Below are 20,619 nucleotides of genomic sequence, written 5' to 3'. Positions count from 1 at the left end.
TCATTTATCTACCATGTTATCCTCTATTACTTATGTTAACACTTAAAAAAAAGAGAAGGGTTGATTGTTGGTTATGCATTAAAAAGTGATTTGTTTTGTTTGGTGTTACGTCACCTTAAAACCACCATTTATCTCGCAGTAGATTACTGGGACGTCCCTATTTTTATCTCTACAATTTAATCCATTGGCCTAACTCCATGTTGTATGTGCATAAATGAAAATATTTGTTTTACTTGCAAGTTTTCTTCTTTGTTCCTAACATTAGAAATAACTGTGTAATCAAAAAGCTATAAAATAAAATAAAAATTATTAACTTATCTATTTGAATAGCTTTACAATCTGATAGTCTTTGAAAATCCTATTACTAACTATAAAATTGTTAATTAAATCTATATAAATACTAAGGCATTTATGTGAGTCGGGAAATTAAGTCATAACTAGAGCTGTATTGTACCTTAATCTTGTTCTTTGTTTTTTAAAAGTGCTTTTTTTTGTTTTACATCAGAGGAAGGAAAATTTGCTACCAGACACCCAGAAGCCCGTACTACTGAGTGTGTGGGGTTCTCCACCTACTGCAAAAACCCTCTAAAAACCCTCCCACCATGTGGCGACAGAACCACTGTTAAGGCATAACATCATTGCCACAGGTGTCTGCAGGATCACCTCTCCTCAGTCTTGGCTTTCAGTATCCCTTGAGAACCTTTAGCAATGGTGATCCTACTGGACCCCATCACCTGGCCTTGAGAGCTGGCCATCCACCGATACCCTCGTACTCTCCCCCTGGGCTTCATAATCAAGTCTCTTCTTCCTGGCATCTTCAGGGACTCCCAACATCCTGCGCCAATCATCTCTCATTTAACCTCAACTTACCTCAGTGTTTAGTTGTAGCAATTTCATATTGTCTACATGAACAGCTCCCCACCCTGTGGCCTGCCAATCCATATTCCCTACAAAACGTTGGCTCCTGGCACTCAGACTTGAAGTGCCCCTCCTTGCCACAGTTAAAGCAGCAGTGCAACTGGCCTTGGCACTTAACTGTTTTATGGCCCACTTTCCAACATGTAAATCATCTTTCATCCTCCAATCTTCACCTAACAGGACTATTAGTCCACCAGGAATCTGACTTTCTTGAGCAGTATTTCAGCTTGTGAGGTCAATATAAACAATGATGCCACCTGCATTCCAGAGTAGGCTGGTCTCATCCTGAGTGACTTCTTTAGTCCTCTTCTAGCATTATCTGGCCCGCCAGTGCCTCAATCACTTCATCACCTGTGGTAAATGCCATAATATTTCTAATACAAATCCTCCTCAATCTCTCTTTCTTTTGCCATGCGACTTGCACCCCCACACCCAGTCTTGAATATTTTTGAAAAGCTTGTCATGCCTTGTCCCTCATCTCTAACTCTATTGTGGACCTCTTCATTCTTCCCTTTATGTGCTGATAAAACTTCAGAGGCACCACCCTTAACTCCACTCTTAACTTCCTTGAGCTCATCTATATATTTACAGCCTGTATCCGTTGCCCTTACCACGACTGTTTTGGAGAGAACCACAGGGACCATATCCACAGGTTTCTTTTATGTGACCCTTATCTGTAAATATCTCTATCTTCTGTTGTAATACTCAATCAATTTATAAGTAAGCAGATGCCCCTTACAACTACTACTTACGCATAAATCCCCCATACCCACTACTGTTGCAAAAGCAGAAGGTACAGGAATTCTTGAACATTTCTGTATCTTCAAATAAATTAACATTTAATTGCAAAACATACACAATGGAATATTAATACAATAATATTAAATATCAACTAATATAAATACAGGTAACCCTACCAGTGCTATCAAGCAATGACAAAGCACACACTCCTTCCATAATTCCCTTCAATCACTATTAATGGAATAAACTCTGAAGTTTGGTAATTAATGCATAAAATGAGAGTAATGCATTATACATTTTAACGTCAAATTTTTTTTTAGCAACACAAATAAAAAGTATAATTTATAACAGAAATACCATACTTTAAAATATCATTTAATTTAATTTTTCTAATTAAGAACTTCTAATTAAAATATAAATCATACTTTTAAATGAAGCAGTTTCCAACATGATGATAATAGGCGACGATAATATGACAAGGCCGGTTCGGAAAGTAACCTGCATTTGGCTATAAATAAAAAACGGCATAGATAAAAATATTAAAAACCTAAAACTACAGGTTTTCAAAAAGTGACACATCCTTATGAGAAAATGAGTAAGTTACAATAGTAATTGAAAGGGGCAATTCATTATGCAATTCAAATAATTTAATACATTGTTGCATGCTCTTAAACACATGTAACGTTTGTTGAGGAATTGCCGCGACACATCGTTCAATTTGGAAATGGTGTGAGGATGAGTTTTGTAAGCAGCATTCTTAAGATATTCCCACAAGAAAATGTGAGGAGGGGATAAATCAAGAAATCGAGGGGCCACAATTCTTTGAAATCACTTGTTTATGAAAGCATTGATCCAAGAAAGTATTAGTGTTGTTGGTTATATAAGCTATTGTATTGCCATGCTAAAACCATGTGTACTCCAGCCAGCCTGCAGGTATAGTGTTTACAAATTGTTGCACCATCTGTATGTAGCATTCATTATTTACTGTGCCATGAAAGAATGTCATGAAGATTCACTTACATGATATTGCACACCAAACACTCACTTTTTGTCTATGCAGCTGATGTGAATTTTCCATATACCAAATGCGTGAATTCTGTGCATTCATGTATCCATCAAGGTGGAACCATGTCTCGTCAGCCGTTATCAAGTTCTTCCCCCATCTGACATTACAGATGACATGAATCAGCAACAGAAAGCTACACATTTTCCAGTGTCACAGGTAACAATTTGTAAACAACACAAATTCTGTACGAATGCATTTTTAAACACTTGTACAATGCCATGTGGCACTACCAATGGAGAGACCAGACTGGTTGCATAGGCGTCGCACAGACTTCTTGGGACAAAATATGCAACTTTCATGATGATCGGCTTTTCTGGTGTTTGATCGATTACTTTTGGCTGAATCTGCCACATTCCTTTTCTTATGGAACTTGTCATACAGCCGCTTGATGGAGGACTTGTTTGGTGCATCCACACCATAGTTTTTTTTTTCTGTGAAGACATTGTGTGTCTGAGCATAACTGGTATATCTATGTATTGGAGACAATGAATATTCTCTGCTGAAATTGTGTAACCCATATTTCCTCAGTTAAACATGCAACAAAAGAAGGAAACAGTTCTCCATGAGGTTGTGTCACTTTTTGAAGACTGTATTTTTCAACATTTTTGTATTAGTGTTAGTATTAGTATCTTGTATTTATTTGTCGCCATTTAAATTCAAGCATCGATCATAGCGTTTCACTAATTTATAAGTACCTTCTTCATAAAATTCCGCCTTGGGGTTTATAAAATTTGCCTGGGGTACCTAGCCAACCTTTCTTGGCATTTTGAAGTTTGTTGTGATCAAAATGATGCGATGCAAGCCATTTCTTCATGTGAGTGAAGAGATGAAAATCTCTCGGCACAAAGTGCGAGCTGTAAGGAGGATGATCACAATTGTCCCATTAGAATTGATTCAGAAGTTCTAGTGTTCGAGCACTGTGAGGACGTGCATTGTCATGCAAAAAAACAACACTGGATGACAATCAGCATACTGTGATGTTTGTTCTTAATGGCCAGTTTCTTCAAATTTTCACAGTAGACTGCTGAAGTAATCATCGTATCCTATTCCATGAAATCGATTAAAGAACTCCCTTAGCATCCCAAAAAACTGTAGCCATGACCTTCCTCACTGATAAAGTTTGGTGGGCTTTTTTTGGCTTGCATGGAGAACTGGTATAGCCTCAGGTTGTCAACTATTGTTTCGTTTCAGCGTTCATGTAGGCCACTCAAGTTTCATCCCCAGTCACAATTCTCTTCAAAACACTTAATTCCTTCCACATCGTAGTGTGAAAGGAAGTCTTAAGGCAGAGCCAATTGTTTGGTTTGATAGATCTCTGTGAGCATTTTTGGAACCCACCAAGCACAGAACTTCCAGCAGCCTGATTTATCGGTGACAATCTCATACAAAACCGTATGAGAAATTCATGGGAATTATTTAAAAAGTACAGAGATGGTGAATTTTTGATTTTCATGCACTTTTTCGTCAATTTCACTGACAAGATCATCATTCACAACAGAAGGCCTACTACACTTCTTTTTCTTCATGGATATTTATCCTTTCATTTTCAAAAAATCAAACCCATTGTCACGCTACACCGTCGCTCATAATGTTTGGGCCATACACAGTACACATCTGATGATGGATGTCTGCTGCTGAAATTGTGCCCAAAGAAATATTGTGACATACCTCGCATTTTGGGGGATTTTTTATTACAGCACTCATGCTTTTAGATTGTAACAAGTGAACAGGCTAAAGTATGCGGCTCAACACTGACAGCTGAAAGCACACCGATTCAGATAGTATGCTGATTTGTCAATGGTGGCACTACTAACACTACCACTAGCACAGCAGAGGTTACTTTCTGAGCCACCCTTGTAATAATAATGTATCGATAAAGTTTTTATATAACAGTAGTATACTTTAAGTTACAATAGTCAAATGAAATTAAAACTAAAACCGAGAACTTGTTTATTTTATTAGCAGAAATATATAAGTATAAAATTTAATGTAATAGAATTATAAAAATAATTCCAGCCAATAAATTTAGATTTAATTTTTTTGTATCTATAAGAAAAACATATTAGATTTTTTTATATGTAAAAGAAAATATAAACAAACCACGTTTAAAAAGTTATTACATGAGAGATAAATTGAAATGAGAAATACAATTAAAATTTTATTCTGTATATGGTTGAAGATAACACTGATAAATACAATCTTTGTTTATTAGGATGTGATGCATGAACCCAGTCTGCTTTTTAACCAGTTGTTAACCATGAAACAATAACTTAAGTCAAAACTCAAACATTCAAATATCATGACATTCATACTTCTGTGTTGAAGTGTACATGAACAAGATTCATCATGTCTGTATAAAATTTGTGATTAGGATTAATTTATAGTAAAATTTATAAATTAGGATAAATTTATAGTAACTGTGCAATCAACTTAAGAAGATGGCTAAAAGGCCTGAGGATTGCCATTTAGTGTCCTTATGGCTTGACATGAACCAAAAGATCATTTAATCAATTATTATTTCTGTTTAATTAATGTGTCTGGAATTTTTAAGAAGTCTAGACACATTGTACTCTGTCCTTCATTGCTATCTGCACTCAAACTTGTATCTCACAGTGAATCCATTCAATTCCCAAGATTCCTGAAAACTTGTTTCATAAAAACAGTGATGAAGAAGTGGGCATTATAAAGAAAGACAGTCGTGATTCAGTCTTGGAATTACAATTCAGTGAGCCACATCTTGCATCACAAAATGAGCTTAATGATTGCAGCAGATTTAAACTTATTAAATATTAAGCTGAAATATTGCAAGGCTGAAATTTACTGAAAAAAAACTCAGGTTATCGAAGCTGACGTATTATTTTTTTCTATAATTAATCTTACTACCAAAGGTTATGAAAGTGAGGGACAGCAAGTGTTAAATAATTACTTTGTTGCCTCTGACACTTTGGAAGAAAAAAAATCTTTAAAATAGTGTTTGAATTTTTTAAATCGTTCAGTAGTTCCTTAAATTACCACAGAAAAGAATCAAACTGTCTATTATGCAGAGACTAAAGAGCATTAATGGTGTAGTGTATACTTTTCTCCATTGATCTCCATTGATTTTATTTAATTCTTCAGATATTCTTAAATATTTAAGTCTGTAATATAATTCAGAATACAGGACCACTACCATTACAGTATTAATAACCTCTCTCTGTATTGACCATGGTAGCACTTTTGTAAACTATGTATGTAATGTCCAGTAACTTTCCAAGGAGTTTACAAACTTTCATTCATCTCTAAGAGACAAAAATGACTAAAGATGCCTCTGTATCAAATATTTCTATTGATTTATGTATTCTAGAACATCATTGTCTAAATATAAATATTTTTTCAGGTCAATTTGTCATAACTTGCATTTTCAAAGTGTTTTTTTAAGACTTCTTTCACATCATTCTTCAATCAAATCAGTTAACATTTTCTGGATCTCTGGGACTAATATGTAAATAACAATGTCTGGGTACTTCAACTTGTTAGAATTTTTGCTCAGGATCGTAAGGCAAATTATCCACTTATGTATTATTCATTTTCCAAAACCTGTATTGTATATGATACACAATATAATAAAGTAACATTTTTGTTGGTTAATTTTATCAACAATATTTATATTCCAATTGTAATTTAATAAACATTTTTTTTTTGTCTTCAGTCATTTGACTGGTTTGATGCAATTCTCCAAGTTTCCCTATCTAGTGCTAGTCGTTTCATTTCAGTATACCCTCTACATCCTACATCCCTAACAATTTGTTTTACATATTCCAAACGTGGCCTGCCTACACAATTTTTTCCTTCTACCTGTCCTTCCAATATTAAAGCGACTATTCCTGGATGCCTTAGTATGTGGCCTATAAGTCTGTCTCTTCTTTTAACTATATTTTTCCAAATGCTTCTTTCTTCATCTATTTGTCGCAATACCTCTTCATTTGTCACTTTATCCACCCATCTGATTTTTAACATTCTCCTATAGCACCACATTTCAAAAGCTTCTAATCTTTTCTTCTCAAGTACTCCAATTGTCCAAATTTCACTTCCATATAAAGCGACACTCCAAACATATACTTTCAAAAATCTTTTCCTGACATTTAAAATTAATTTTTGATGTAAACAAATTATATTTCTTACTGATGGCTCGTTTCCCTTGTGCTATTCGACATTTTATATCGCTCCTGCTTCATTCATCTTTAGTAATTCTACTTCCCAAATAACAAAATTCTTCTACCTCCATAATCTTTTCTCCTCCTATTTTCACATTCAGTGGTCCATCTTTGTTATTTCTACTACATTTCATTACTTTTGTTTTCTTCTTGTTTATTTTCATGCGATAGTTCTTGCGTAGGACTTCATCTATGCCGTTCATTGTTTCTTCTAAATCCTTTTTATTCTCGGCTAGAATTACTATATCATCAGCAAATCGTAGCATCTTTATCTTTTCACTTTGTACTGTTTCTCCGAATCTAAATTGTTCTTTAACATCATTAACTGCTAGATCCATGTAAAGATTAAAAAGTAACGGAGATAGGAACATCCTTGTCGGACTCCCTTTCTTATTACGGCTTCTTTCTTATGTTCTTCAATTATTACTGTTGCTGTTTGGTTCCTGTACATGTTAGCAATTGTTCTTCTATCTCTGTATTTGAACCCTAACTTTTTTAAAATGAACATTTTATTCCAGTCTACGTTATCGAATGCCTTTTCTAGGTCTATAAACGCCAAGTATGTTGGTTTGTTTTTCTTTAATCTTCCTTCTACTATTAATCTGAGGCCTAAAATTTCTTCCCTTGTCCCTATACTTTTCCTGAAACCAAAATGGTCTTCTCCTAACACTTCTTCCACTCTCCTCTCAATTCTTCTGTATAGAATTCTAGTTATGATTTTTGATGCATGACTAGTTAAACTAATTGTTCTGTATTCTTCACATTTATCTGCCCCTGCTTTCTTTGGTATCATGACTATAACACTTTTTGAAGTCTGACGGAAATCCCCCTTTTTCATAAATATTACACACCAGTTTGTATAATCCATCAATCGCTTCCTCACCTGCACTGCGCAGTAATTCTACAGGTATTCCGTCTGTTCCAGGAGCCTTTCTGCCATTTAAATCTTTTAATGCTCTCTTAAATTCAGATCTCAGTATTGTTTCTCCCATTTCATCCTCCTCAACTTCCTCTTCTTCCTCTATAACACCATTTTCTAATTCATTTCCTCCGTATAACTCTTCAATATATTCCACCCATCTATCGACTTTACCTTTCATATTATATATTGGTGTACCATCTTTGTTTAACACATTATTAAATTTTAATTTATGTACCCCAAAATTTTCCTTAACTTTCCTGTATGCTCCTTCTATTTTACCAATGTTCATTTCTCTTTCCACTTCTGAACACTTTTCTTTAATCCACTCTTCTTTCGCCAGTTTGCACTTCCTGTTTATAGCATTTCTTAATTGCCGATAGTTCCTTTTACTTTCTTCATCACTAGCATTCTTATATCATCCATCAGCTGCAATATATCGTCTGAAACCCAAGGTTTTCTACTAGTTCTCTTTATTCTGCCTAAGTTTGCTTCTGCTGATTTAAGAATTTCCTTTTTAACATTCTCCCATTCTTCTTCTACATTTTCTACCTTATCTTTTTTACTCAGACCTCTTGCGATGTCCTCCTCAAAAATCTTCTTTACCTCCTCTTCCTCAAGCTTCTCTAAATTCCACCGATTCATCTGACACCTTTTCTTCAGGTTTTTAAACCCCAATCTACATTTCATTATCACCAAATTATGGTCGCTATCAATGTCTGCTCCAGGGTAAGTTTTGCAATCAACGAGTTGATTTTCTAAATCTTAAATAAAATATTTATCTCCCAAGGGAACTATAAAAATGGCTTGAAACTTAAGGAGTCATGTAGTTTTAAATTTAATGATTGGGCATTACCACATTAACGCATTCTCTTATTCATAGATCTATTGTCTTTACAAAAGAAAGCTTTATTGGAAAGAATTTATTAAATAGTTGATGAAATTTTAGTTTCCTATTTTCTCAATTAAACTGGAAATGCTCTCATTTAGTTTTAGATAGCTGTTGATTTCTATTCTTTTGGTCCTTATAGAAATGTTTTATTCAATATGTCCAAGCTTTTCTGGATTGCTTTGATTAAACCATATTCTCATTGGCTTTCCTCATTACTTCATCTTTCATTTTGTGTGTGTAATTAGTTGGTGTTTTTTTTCTCCTTTCTTATTAAGCTTTAGAAGAAATATGTATCAAAAAATGTTAAAAAGAATTGAAGAACTTATAAAGTTTATTTATGTCTTTAATTTTATTTACATCATAAAACCTGCATAAATATTCTTAAGCTTTTCTTGTAACGGTAACTTAAAGACATAAACATGAGACATGTAAAATTTAATTTTAACATTATATTTTGTTTTCGCAGTTATCATCAACCCTTTTAAAAAAGAAATTACAATTTTAACAATTTACTTTAAGAACTAATATAATACTAAATGATCAGACAAACCACTTGCAGTTATTTGAGTGCAGCACATGCCTGGATTAAAGCTATAAGCTGGAAAATATATTGTCTGTCAAGTATGAGAGTAAGCTGTGATACAATTATGAATTGTTAAATATATAAAAAAAATAAGTATTAGTAATATCAAAGAGTCTTGTGACCTTTGAGATAATCTTCCACACAAATACAAATCTGCCTTAAAAACCGTTTTACTCATTATTAAGGGAAGTTTTGCTGCTCTGGCTTTAATGATCCCTAAAATGTTAGTCAGACTAACATTACTAAGGAGTTCCAAGGTTTCAAATCAAATTTTTATATAAGCTATTAAATTTTCTTCTACCTGCCTCTCCCTTCATTTACCTCTAGTCTCGGTCCTCAATTTCTCATCACTGAATCCAATAACCACTTACATTTTTTTCTGCTATCAGTAGTTCCAGACTTGCTTTTTCTCTCACAACTAGATCTGTCAGTTGTTTTTATGATCAAGAAGTAAAATAAACAGTATAATACAACATGTACAGCACTTGTTGCAAAATATTTTGTTATATCTCTACCAAAAAATATAAAGAAACGTTAAAATTTTCACTGAGCTATTAACTACATTGAAAGTTCAGGTACTGTTGGAAAAAAAATTCAATATTACTAAATATACATTGGCAGAGAATTAACATCTCAATTATATTAAACAATTGGTTATTAAAATAACATAATAAAAACTTTAATTTAAAAAACAATTATTGCAATACATCAATGGCCATTTAAAAAGTAGTAGTAGAAAATATATTTTGCTAAACTAAGACAATAATTACAGTGAACATCAAATTTTAACCCATTTTGTTAAATGATTATGAACAACTGATACACTAATTTATAATTGTAATAGTTTTTTTATTATTATCAGCCATAATTTTTTAGTAGTTAATGTTATTTGTTAGCAAATAAAGAGATGTGACTGTAGTACAACAATACTTTACATGCACTGCATACTGATTTAAAATGTACTTTTTTTATATTTTCTTGTAATTGTCTTAGGGTAGGTCCCTCTTGCAGAGATTCCATCAGTGTTTAGCAGACAGTCTTGGGTTCCATTTTCCCTGGTAGATGTTTCCATGGTGACGGTATTCTTTGTGTTTATCACTAACTTTTCCAAGATTGTTGGAGGAAAATCCAAATGCAAATGTAAGAAATTAATTTTGAAAGATGTGTTGCATCCAAGTTCTCTTTAGTTTTGAAAGAGCTCAGTTACAAGTTCTTTTTAATTTATCTGCAGTATGGCATCTCAGGAAATTAATTTATTACCTTATAAAATTATTTCAGTGCAGCATCCTCAACTTCATTCAATCTGTCCTCAAATCCAGGATTATTCATTAATTTTCTTATTTGTTATCCAACCTTATTTATCTTCCTTTACCTTAGCATTACTTGAATTAGAGAATTTGGCTTTTAGAAACTGGACTCTTGCATCATTATGATTCACTGCAAAACTTTTAATTAAAACTTAGCTTAATGTACAGCAGTGGGAAATAAATTTGTCTGGTATTACTAGTGCCTGATTTACTACTTTCCCCTTTCTCATGGTCAGTTCTTCTCTAACCAATTGTTTTTGTGAAATAATTTCCTATTATCTTATTGCAAAAAAGTAACAAATTTAATGTAACCACATTTCAATTTAAGTAAAAGTGGAATCACTTTCTAATCTCCACAGACATGCCATGGTTTTATTGTGACACATATCATGTCTCACAATAAAACCTGCTCAGTACAAGTTTCATATTTTCATATGGGCTCCTTCATGTGATAAGCGTAAAGTAAAGGCATTTTTAGGTATTTACTTCCAGTGTAGAGTAGAATTTCTGTCTAACAAGCTTTGAAGAGTTATAAAAGATGCAGTTCCTCAGGATGGTGTATGTATCCTAAAGCTTCCATTTAGAAGTCTATGTCATTGCTGTAGGCTAGTTTCTCATAATGAAAGAAGAAATGTTCAAATTCAGACTTTCTGACTTGAAATTCACTTATTTTAGTTCTTTGTTGTAAAAGATTCCATCACTTCAATCCTAAAACCATTCAAAGCCAGTATTTTTGCTTGACTTTTTGATCAATTTTGTTAAAAAATGAGATCATTTAATTCTGACTGGTTGTTAAGTGAGTTTTGGCTTCAGAAAATTCTTTCTTTATGACCTGATTAGTTTGCACAAGATTTTAAATTAGGATACATATTCATTTAAGTTTCATTGTTTTGGTAATAATGGCACTGGAACCTGCAGACTGTGAGGCACTAGCCTTATAGGAGAGGGAATATTGAGGTATTTAACATTAAATCTATTTTCAGCTGTTATCCTAGATATTTTTATTATACAAAAATAACAGCTAAAAAGTGATGCTTCCGTTCTTTCCAAACCACTGAAATTGAAAATGACATTTAACAATATACATTCAGCTAACTAGTCAAAGTGTTACATATGAAGCCAGCAAATATGAGTAGCTCAATATTTGTCCTGATACTAATTTACGTACAAAACACAATTCATAAAACTTCCTTATCGGCAGTTAGATTTCATCTCATTCCATTATTTTTTTTTTTAACCTCTGGGAAAAGAGGATGAGATGAATGATGTGTAGCATGTCAAAGGCCATACCTGACTGGGATTCAAACCCAGGACCTCCAGATGAAAGGCCGAGGTGCTACCAGCCATGGAGGCTGGCCATCTCATTACCCTGGAGCAATGAAGCATTACCATTGTTTTACCCTAAAACTATATAAAATACACACTATAATAATACATAAATAATCACACACACACACACACACATGCACACACACACACACACACACACACACACACACACATACACACACACACACACATACACACACACACACACACACACACACACACACACACACACACACACACACACACACACACACACACACACACACATACACATACACATACACATACACACACACACTCACTCACACACACAAACACCCCACTTCAGAAAAAATATTAAAATGAAAAGAAATACAAGTCAGCAGAATTCAATCTTACATATACAAGAATTTTCACTCGTGGGAGCTAATCATAAAGCCTGTAGCCTATATGATAGTTAATTGTTTATGTAAAAGGATAAACAATATGTTTATAATTTGCAATTAAATATTTATTTCAGGAAGAAAGTATGTAATGAATTATAAATAAAATTTATTTTTTAATTAGTGTAAATAGAAGTAATGTGGTTGATTCCTAACCCAAACTGTCCCATTTTATTTATTAATTTAGCTGCAATAAATAAACTAAAACTATTTCCTTAACAATTTTTTTTTTGTAATTTAAAATTCGTAGCTTGTAGTTATGCATGGTATTTTCTGCTGAAAAATTAGAAACCAGTCACAAAAAAAACTTAGGTTTGGTTGAAAAAAAAAAATTCTGACATATCCTGAACACAGTTCATAATGTTACACAAAAATTAAGTTTTTAACAAATCAATTGTTGATCACAAAATGGTATGATCAATTAACTGATGAACTTATTTCAAAGACTGGCTACTTATGAAAATAAAATGAATTTAAATTTTAATCATTTCATTAGCTAAAAATGCTAGTAATATAAAATATTTATACTACATTTTACTTGTTTTTTAAATGTTCTTCTGTGTTAAGTATCTCCTATGATTACAAGCAATTCAACAAACGTGTTTAGATGTTTTGAGCAATAATGAAATCCATTAACAGATGAAAAATCTGTGTAGGTAATTCTATTAATTGATTAAAATGTTCTGTTAAATAGGTGATATATATATCAGCAACAGTTTACCTGATTTTGATAATAACAATAAAAAAATCATCCTATTTTCAAAATAGGACATCCTATTTTCACTGGAACTGTACATCTCTTAACAGAATGTGATCTAGACATAGGGTAAAAATATTTTTGCATAAAAAGTTGCGTAAAAAAGATAAGGTAGAAAATGTAGAAGAAGAATGGGAGAATGAATGTGGACAAACAGGAAATTCTTAAATCAGCAGAAGCAAACTTAGGCAGAACAAAGAGAACTGGTAGAAAACCTTGAATGTCAAAGGATATATTGCAGCTGATGGATGAACATAGAAAATATAAGGATACTAGTGATGAAGAAAGTAAAAGGAACTATCGACAATTAAGAAATACTATAAACAGGATGTGCAAACGAGTGAAAGAAGAGTAAATTAAAGAAAAGTGTTCAGAAGTGAAAAGAGAAATGAACATTGGTGAAATAGACGGAGCATACAGGAAAGTTAAGCAAAATTTGGGGTATAAATTAAAATCTAATAATGTGTTAAACAAAGATGGTACACCAATATATAATACGAAAATCAAAGTCGATAGGTGGATGGAATATATTGCAGAGTTATACAGAGGAAATGAATTAGAAAATGGTGTTTTAAAGGAAGAGAAGGAAGTCGAAGAGGATGAAAGGGGAGAAACAATACTGAGATCTGAATTTAAGAGAGCATTAAAAGATTTAAATGGCAGAAAGGCTCCTGGAATAGATGGAATACCTGCAGAGTTACTGCATGGTGCAGATGAGGAAGCGATTGATAGATTATACAAACTGGTGTGTAATATTTAAGAAAAAGGGGTAGTTTTCATCAGACTTCAAAAAGTGTTATAGTCATGATACCAAAGAAAGCAGGAGCAGATAAATGTGAAGAATACAGAACAATTAGCTTAACTGGTCATGCATCAAAAATCTTAACTAGAATTCTGTACAGAAGAATTGAAAGGAGAGTGGAAGAAGTGTTAGGAAAAGACTAATTTGGTTTCAGGAAAAGTATAGAGACAAGGGAAGTAATTTTAGTGCTCAGATTAATAGTAGAAGGAAGATTAGAGAAAAACAAACCAACATACTTGGCATTTATAGACCTAGAAAAGGCATTCAATAACGTAGACTGGAATAAAATGTTTAGCATTTTAAAAAAAAATTAGGCTTCAAATACAGAGATAGAAGATAACATTTACAGAGATATTACTAACATTTACAGGAGCCAAACAGCAAAATTAATAATTGAAGAATATAAGAAAGAACCATAATAAGAAAGGGAGTTTGACAAGGATGTTCCTTATCCCGGTTACTTTTTAATCTTTACATAGAACTAGCAGTTAATGATGTTAAAAAACAATTTAGATTCAGAGTAACAGTACAAGGTGAAAAGATAAAGCTGTTAATGATAAAGCTAACAATTTGCTGATTATATAGTAATTCTAGCTGAGAGTAAAAACGATTTAGAAGGAACAGTTAACAGCATGGATGAAGTCCTACGGAAGAACTACCATGTGAAAATAAACAAGAACAAAACGAAAGTAATGAAATGTAGTAGAAATAACGAAGATGGACCACTGAATGTAAAAATAGAAAGAGAAAAGATTATGGAGGTAGAAGAATTACTAGAGATGTACGAAGCAGGAGTGATATAAAATGCTGAATAGCACAGGCGAAACGAGCCTTCAGTCAGAAATATAATTTGTTTACATCATAAATTAATTTAAACGTCAGGAAAAGATTTTTGAAAGTATATGTTTGGAGCGTAGCTATATATGGAAGTGAAATTTGGACAATTGGAGTACTTGAGAAGAAAAGATTAGAAGTTTTTGAAATGCGGTGCTGTAGGAGAATGTTAAGAATCAGATGGTTGGATAAAGTGACAAATGAAGAGATGTTGCAACAAATAGATGAAGAAAGAGGCATTTAGAAAAATAAAGTTAAAAGAAGAGAGGCCACATATTAAGGCATCCTGAAATAGTCGCTTTAATATTGGAGGGACAGGTAGAAGGAAAAAATTGTGCAGGCAGGCAATGTTTGGAATATGTAAAACAAATTGTTAGGGTTATAGGATGAAGGGGGTATACCAAAATGAAATTACTAATACTAGATAAGTATTAACCCACCGGGTTGGTCTAGTGGTGAACGTGTCTTCCCAAATCAGCTGATTTGGAGGTCGAGATTTCCAGCGTTCAAGTCCTAGTAAAGCCAGTTATTTTTACACAAATTTGAATACTAGATCGTGGATACCGGTGTTCTTTGGTGGTTGGGTTTCAATTAACCACACATCTCAGAAATGGTCGAACTGAGAATGTACAAGACTACACTTCATTTACACTCATACATATCATCCTCATTCATCCTCTGAAGTATTATCTGAACAGTAGTTACCGGAGGCTAAACAGGAAAAAGAAAAAGTACTAGATAAGTAATCTTGTAGAGCTGCATCAAACCAGTCAAATGACTGGTTTGAAGACAAAAAAAAATAGTATTGTTTAACATCATATATTTTTTTTTTATAGGTTTTTATATTCAGATGAAGTTCAAATTGGACCAGAAACTGTGATGACAACATTATATACTGCCAAGAAATATGCAGTACCAGCACTTGAGAGGCACTGTGTTGAGTTTTTGAAGGTATGATGCTGTTGATTTATGCTTATGTTTCAAAATAACCTACTTCTGTAATTTTAAATAAAAATTTATCTTTTATTTCTATTGTTACACTGTTTTCAACAAGTCTATTATTGTCATATTGTAGTATAACAATTACCCAAAAGCTAACCCAAACTGTCCCACTTGATTTACCAATTCAGCCGCAATAAATAAAATAGGAATATATCCTTAACAATATTTGTTAAATTCACTAAATTTTGAGCAGAGTTATACAATGGTATTTGCTGAAAAAGAAGAGAGCAGATGCAAAAAACTTAGGTTAATAGAAAAATTCTGACTCGATAACCAGAATTCATAATATTATATAAAAATAAAGCTTTTAAAAAATTCATTATTGATCACAAAATGCTATGATCAGTTAACTAATGAACACGTTATGAAGACCTGGATTATTATTGAAATAAAATGCATAAAAATGAATTAAACAAAATTAATTTTATTAATTAAAAATTAAATATTCTAGTATTAAAAATATATATATTAAATATTTAATTTTTTAAATTGTTTTTATTTTTTAAATTAATTTCTTGTTTTTTGAAGTTTTTATGTTTCAATAATATGATATGGGGGTATACAACTTTTGTATAGTGAAGAAGGAATTTTATAGTTAAATACATATGTGATCCTTATTTCTCAGTTTTGAACTTGCAAAAAAAGATTAGAAAACCCCCAAAAATTATTTTTTTTTTTAATTTCAAGATATAATATTATAATGAATTTGCTCAAGTAAAACCAAATTACATAGTACAATGAAGATAGAAACAGTGCTAATTTATTGGAAAATGTCAGTGTAGAAAGCATGATGATTATTGTACAAGAAATATTCTTATTTATAGATATTTTATCACTTATTAATAGTTAGAAATTGACAATTAAAAGTTGCTCTGAGGATAAATTGTTGGATACTATAAGATAGCTAAGACATTCATATGCATTTAGAAAGAAAGTTGGAAGGTAAAAAATGAAGTTTTTAGATTAAAATTTTCATTTTTGAATGCAAAAATGATTGAAATTCCACCTTGGTTAATATTACTTAAGGATAATTTTTGCCTGTTATTCTTGTCTAAATTTTTAATTTATTGTATTTCATCTTCGAAAAAACTGTTCTTCATATGTGTCTTACTGAAACATCAAATGATTTTTCTTGAAAAGAAGTGTAAATATATATATTTTTCTTTTACCAAATAAAATTTATAAAAATCCACAATCTTGTTAAATTGCAATTTTAGCACCAAATTCACCACGTAAAGCTCAATAAGTTACAGTTGTAAGTTTCCTGACCTATTATTACATCAGCATCCATCAGAAAAGGAAATTAGTGAATGGTGGAGTTTTTCTTTTAACAAACATTGTATCAAATTGCTCTGTTAGTGTCTTCAGTTCATCTCCATAATAATTATCAGAGATATTTTTATGTACTGCTACAATAGGAAAATGATAAAATTTGATTCTTACCTGACCTAACAGTCTTGTTTTACAAACAGCTTTGACATGTCCATGCACCTCACGAACCAATTTTTCTTTACTTTGCAATTCAATTAAATGTGATAACATCTGCAAGCTATACTAAATCACACCTTCTCATCATCTTTTACTTAGTTAGTTGTGTTCCTTTTATGTTCGTAAAATCTACAATATCTTGTCTCAATCATAAAAATTGTTTTAACATTTTACCTTTACTCAGCCACCTCACTTATAAGACTCATCTTCAATTTGAAAAAAGCTGCCAAACACTTACTAAATTGCCAGTGATTAAGTGCATATGACTTAAAGTTAATACTGGCTACTACAACTTATATAACATTTGTAAACTTAATCAGTTTTGCATACAGATTTTGTTAGTAGATAATGCAATGAAAATTTGTTAAATTTTCCAAATGGATCTGTAGTTCTATTGCTCTTTCATGAACTATTCCATTAAATCCCTTTTATCCACCAAGGAGTAGGGACTCCATCACTGCATTTGCCAGGTAGTGAACTCCATTTAAGCCCAAATGTCTCAAAGATTGTGTTGACTGTTTCAAGTATATCTTCATTGGTAGTAGTACCTTTTAACAGCCAAAGCATCGATAATATTCTGTGATATTAATGTCCACATCAACTCCTTGAATAAATATTGCCAGTTATCTGCATCAAAGGCATTAGTGCTGACATCCAAAGCAATTTAAAATGCTTCTAATCTAGCAATCTTCTTTTTAAACTTTTTTTGTTATCATCAGCCATTATTTCTACCATTCTGACAACAGTACATCTTGACAAATAATATTCTCATAGTTCTTCTTCTTTTTAGGACATATTATACTTACAACATCCACCAGACTTTGATAAATTCTCCACCAAATGACTTAGAATGCTTGGGAAATTTTTTGCTTAAAGCTGGCTTTAACAATGCTGTGGTGATACGCATGTCTCTGAAGAAAAGTGTTTCTTCAAGTTATATTTTTTGTTGAAAGATATGGCTTCATTGCATAGCAGACAAAAGAGCAAACCTTTATTCAGAATAAAATAACCCTCCATCCAGTTGTTTTAAAGTTGACGATTTTCTATATCTACTTTTCTTCTTTTTTTTTTTGAGAATCCCTGACTTGTTCCAGATTTATAAGTGATATTCAGAACTGTCAAACAAAACTATCTTCTTCGATGCAGGCATGGTAGAACACTACATCAACACAGACACTGAATAGAACACAGTATCAGTGTAGGTACTGAACAAAGCACAACATCACTGCAAGTATTGAACTGACATGTAACAAGAGACTGTGGTAGGAGAAAACATGGTGTGTTTTGCACAGGCCATATGACATCAGCTTAATGTAAGTCAGTAGAACACACCATGTTTTCTCCCACCATGAATCAGACAGACTTCACTAAAGTAGATAGGACTGGATCAAAACAGCTAGAGGGTCTGATCTGGCCTGTTGGTTGGGTGTTGCCCATATGAGATCTGGAGAAACCATGTCAATTGATGGAATAGGTAATGAAATTAGGTTACACATAAATGGTGGACTAAAGTTGTTTGTTTTCAGCATAAGTTAGGATAATCCAAAACTAATGGTTGATGCATGATTTCATAGAAGTTATTTTAGAATTATTATTTTCGAACTGCAAGATATCCATTTATACTAAGCAAAAAGTTGAATTTAAAAATAAAATTATTTTTAAAAAAAATATTTGGAATTAGTTGACTGCTTGACCGTTAATGACATGAAGCATCATAAAACAATTAATAAAACTGTGGAGCAAGATGCAGCATACATGGTCTGGAGCCATTATTTTTTCTAACCATTTTCTGATTAGCACATTGTTTACTAGCAATACCATCACAAATAACCAGCTACACCATTCCACACAGTGTTTGTATACACTGTTAATATCCTTAAGTTAGAATCATGTATTTCTTTTAGTTTGCTCTTATGGTATTACAATAATAGTTTTTATTTCTCTGTGGTTTTTTGTTCATTTTAAAATAACATCTAATAATAATTCATTCATCAGTTTATTTTTAGCTATTATTAGTTTATTTTGTGTACTTATTCACTTTCTAATTTCTGTTGTGTGTAAATATCAATCCTTACAATGGAAGTGGTGTAAAAGGAACAAGGATGAAAATTGGTATGAAAAAAATAACACAATATTAAATGTTCTTTCTAATATTAAATGTTCACAATATTAAATGTTCTGAGAAAAGTCTTTCTCAGTCTTACTTCAATTGTTATGAAAGACATTGAGTTATGAGTATTAAGCTAATAGTTATTTTCTCTACCAAGAAAGAATCAAACTACATGGATCAAAAACACTGCTTAAGATAGGATATGTAAATCAGTCCAATCCAATAAATGCAGAAATACTTGGGCCGGTATAATGAATTTTACATTTTACTGTAAAGGAAGGGAAAGTTAATGCCAACAAGATCAGAGAAAAAAATTGTATCAAGCAATGGCACATTTCTTGATACTACACATATCATACTGTTTGAAGATGCCTACTAAGTGATTAATTTTACTTCATATGTGAAGAAAAATTGAAATATCAGAAATATAGTGTAGATGAAAATAAAAAGGAAGTTGGAATTAATAGCTTGAGACTAACAGGATCTATGTTCTGTGAATGAAATTTTGTGGAAATGAGGTGGAGTATGTTATAATGCAATTAATAAACTATGAAATAATGATGCATGAGAAGTGTAGAAAACAATATTATTAAGATTGTCATGCAGCCATGGCGTATCATATCATGTAACATGAACAAAATTTATGTAGTATTACCAAATCTTATGAAGAAAAAATGTGAGTACAGTAGACTCACAATTATCCGAGACCTGGTCAACCGAGTCTCCGGGTTAACCAAGCTAGTCACAGGAAGATAAAACATTAAATAAATTAGGACAGTCATGGTGAGAAGCAACATTTATATGCTTTACATGCAAGATCTATCCTACCAAGTTCAGAAATCATCAGGTTCACTTTTCAATTTTCGCATTGTCACAGTTAACTTCAGTTCAGTTATCGTTGCGCTTGTGCTAATCGTGGTTATGTTAATGTGTTGAAGTTTGTGCTGTTACTGAATTCCAGTAAGTTAAGACCAGTTTGGCGAGACTAATCATAACTTTTGAATGCTACCTTCAAAAACCTTAGAAGCAAAATCTGAAAAAACTGCTCCTGGATTTAAAAAAGTAAAGAGCGAGTCACAATTCTGGCTACCTGCAATGCTTCTGGTTCTTTGAAACTAAGGCCTCTGCTATTGGATAATCTAAAAACCCAAGAGCCTTTCAAAATATCAAAGTCAACTATCTGCCAGTAATGTACCACAACCAAAGAAGTGCATGGATGGAAAGCCAAATTTTTAGTGACTTTTTTTTAATGAATT

General features: G+C 32.3%; 1 protein-coding gene across 3 annotated transcripts in view; it reads left to right on the top strand.

The window, feature by feature from the left end:
- Positions 1 to 20,619, top strand: part of LOC142326647 (BTB/POZ domain-containing protein 2-like) — a 93,090-nt gene that overhangs the window by 23,462 nt on the left and 49,009 nt on the right. For all 3 annotated transcript variants that reach the window (XM_075369262.1, XM_075369254.1, XM_075369247.1), the window contains exon 4: positions 15,600 to 15,714. In XM_075369262.1, the coding sequence (XP_075225377.1) occupies positions 15,600 to 15,714 (115 nt within the window). The remainder of the gene's footprint in view (positions 1 to 15,599; positions 15,715 to 20,619) is intronic.

The sequence above is a fragment of the Lycorma delicatula genome, chromosome 1 (assembly GCF_047948215.1).
Source record: "Lycorma delicatula isolate Av1 chromosome 1, ASM4794821v1, whole genome shotgun sequence".
Taxonomy (NCBI): domain Eukaryota; kingdom Metazoa; phylum Arthropoda; class Insecta; order Hemiptera; family Fulgoridae; genus Lycorma; species Lycorma delicatula.
The sequence above is the reverse complement of the archived record's forward strand: the minus strand, read 5'-3'. Positions and strand labels throughout refer to the sequence as shown.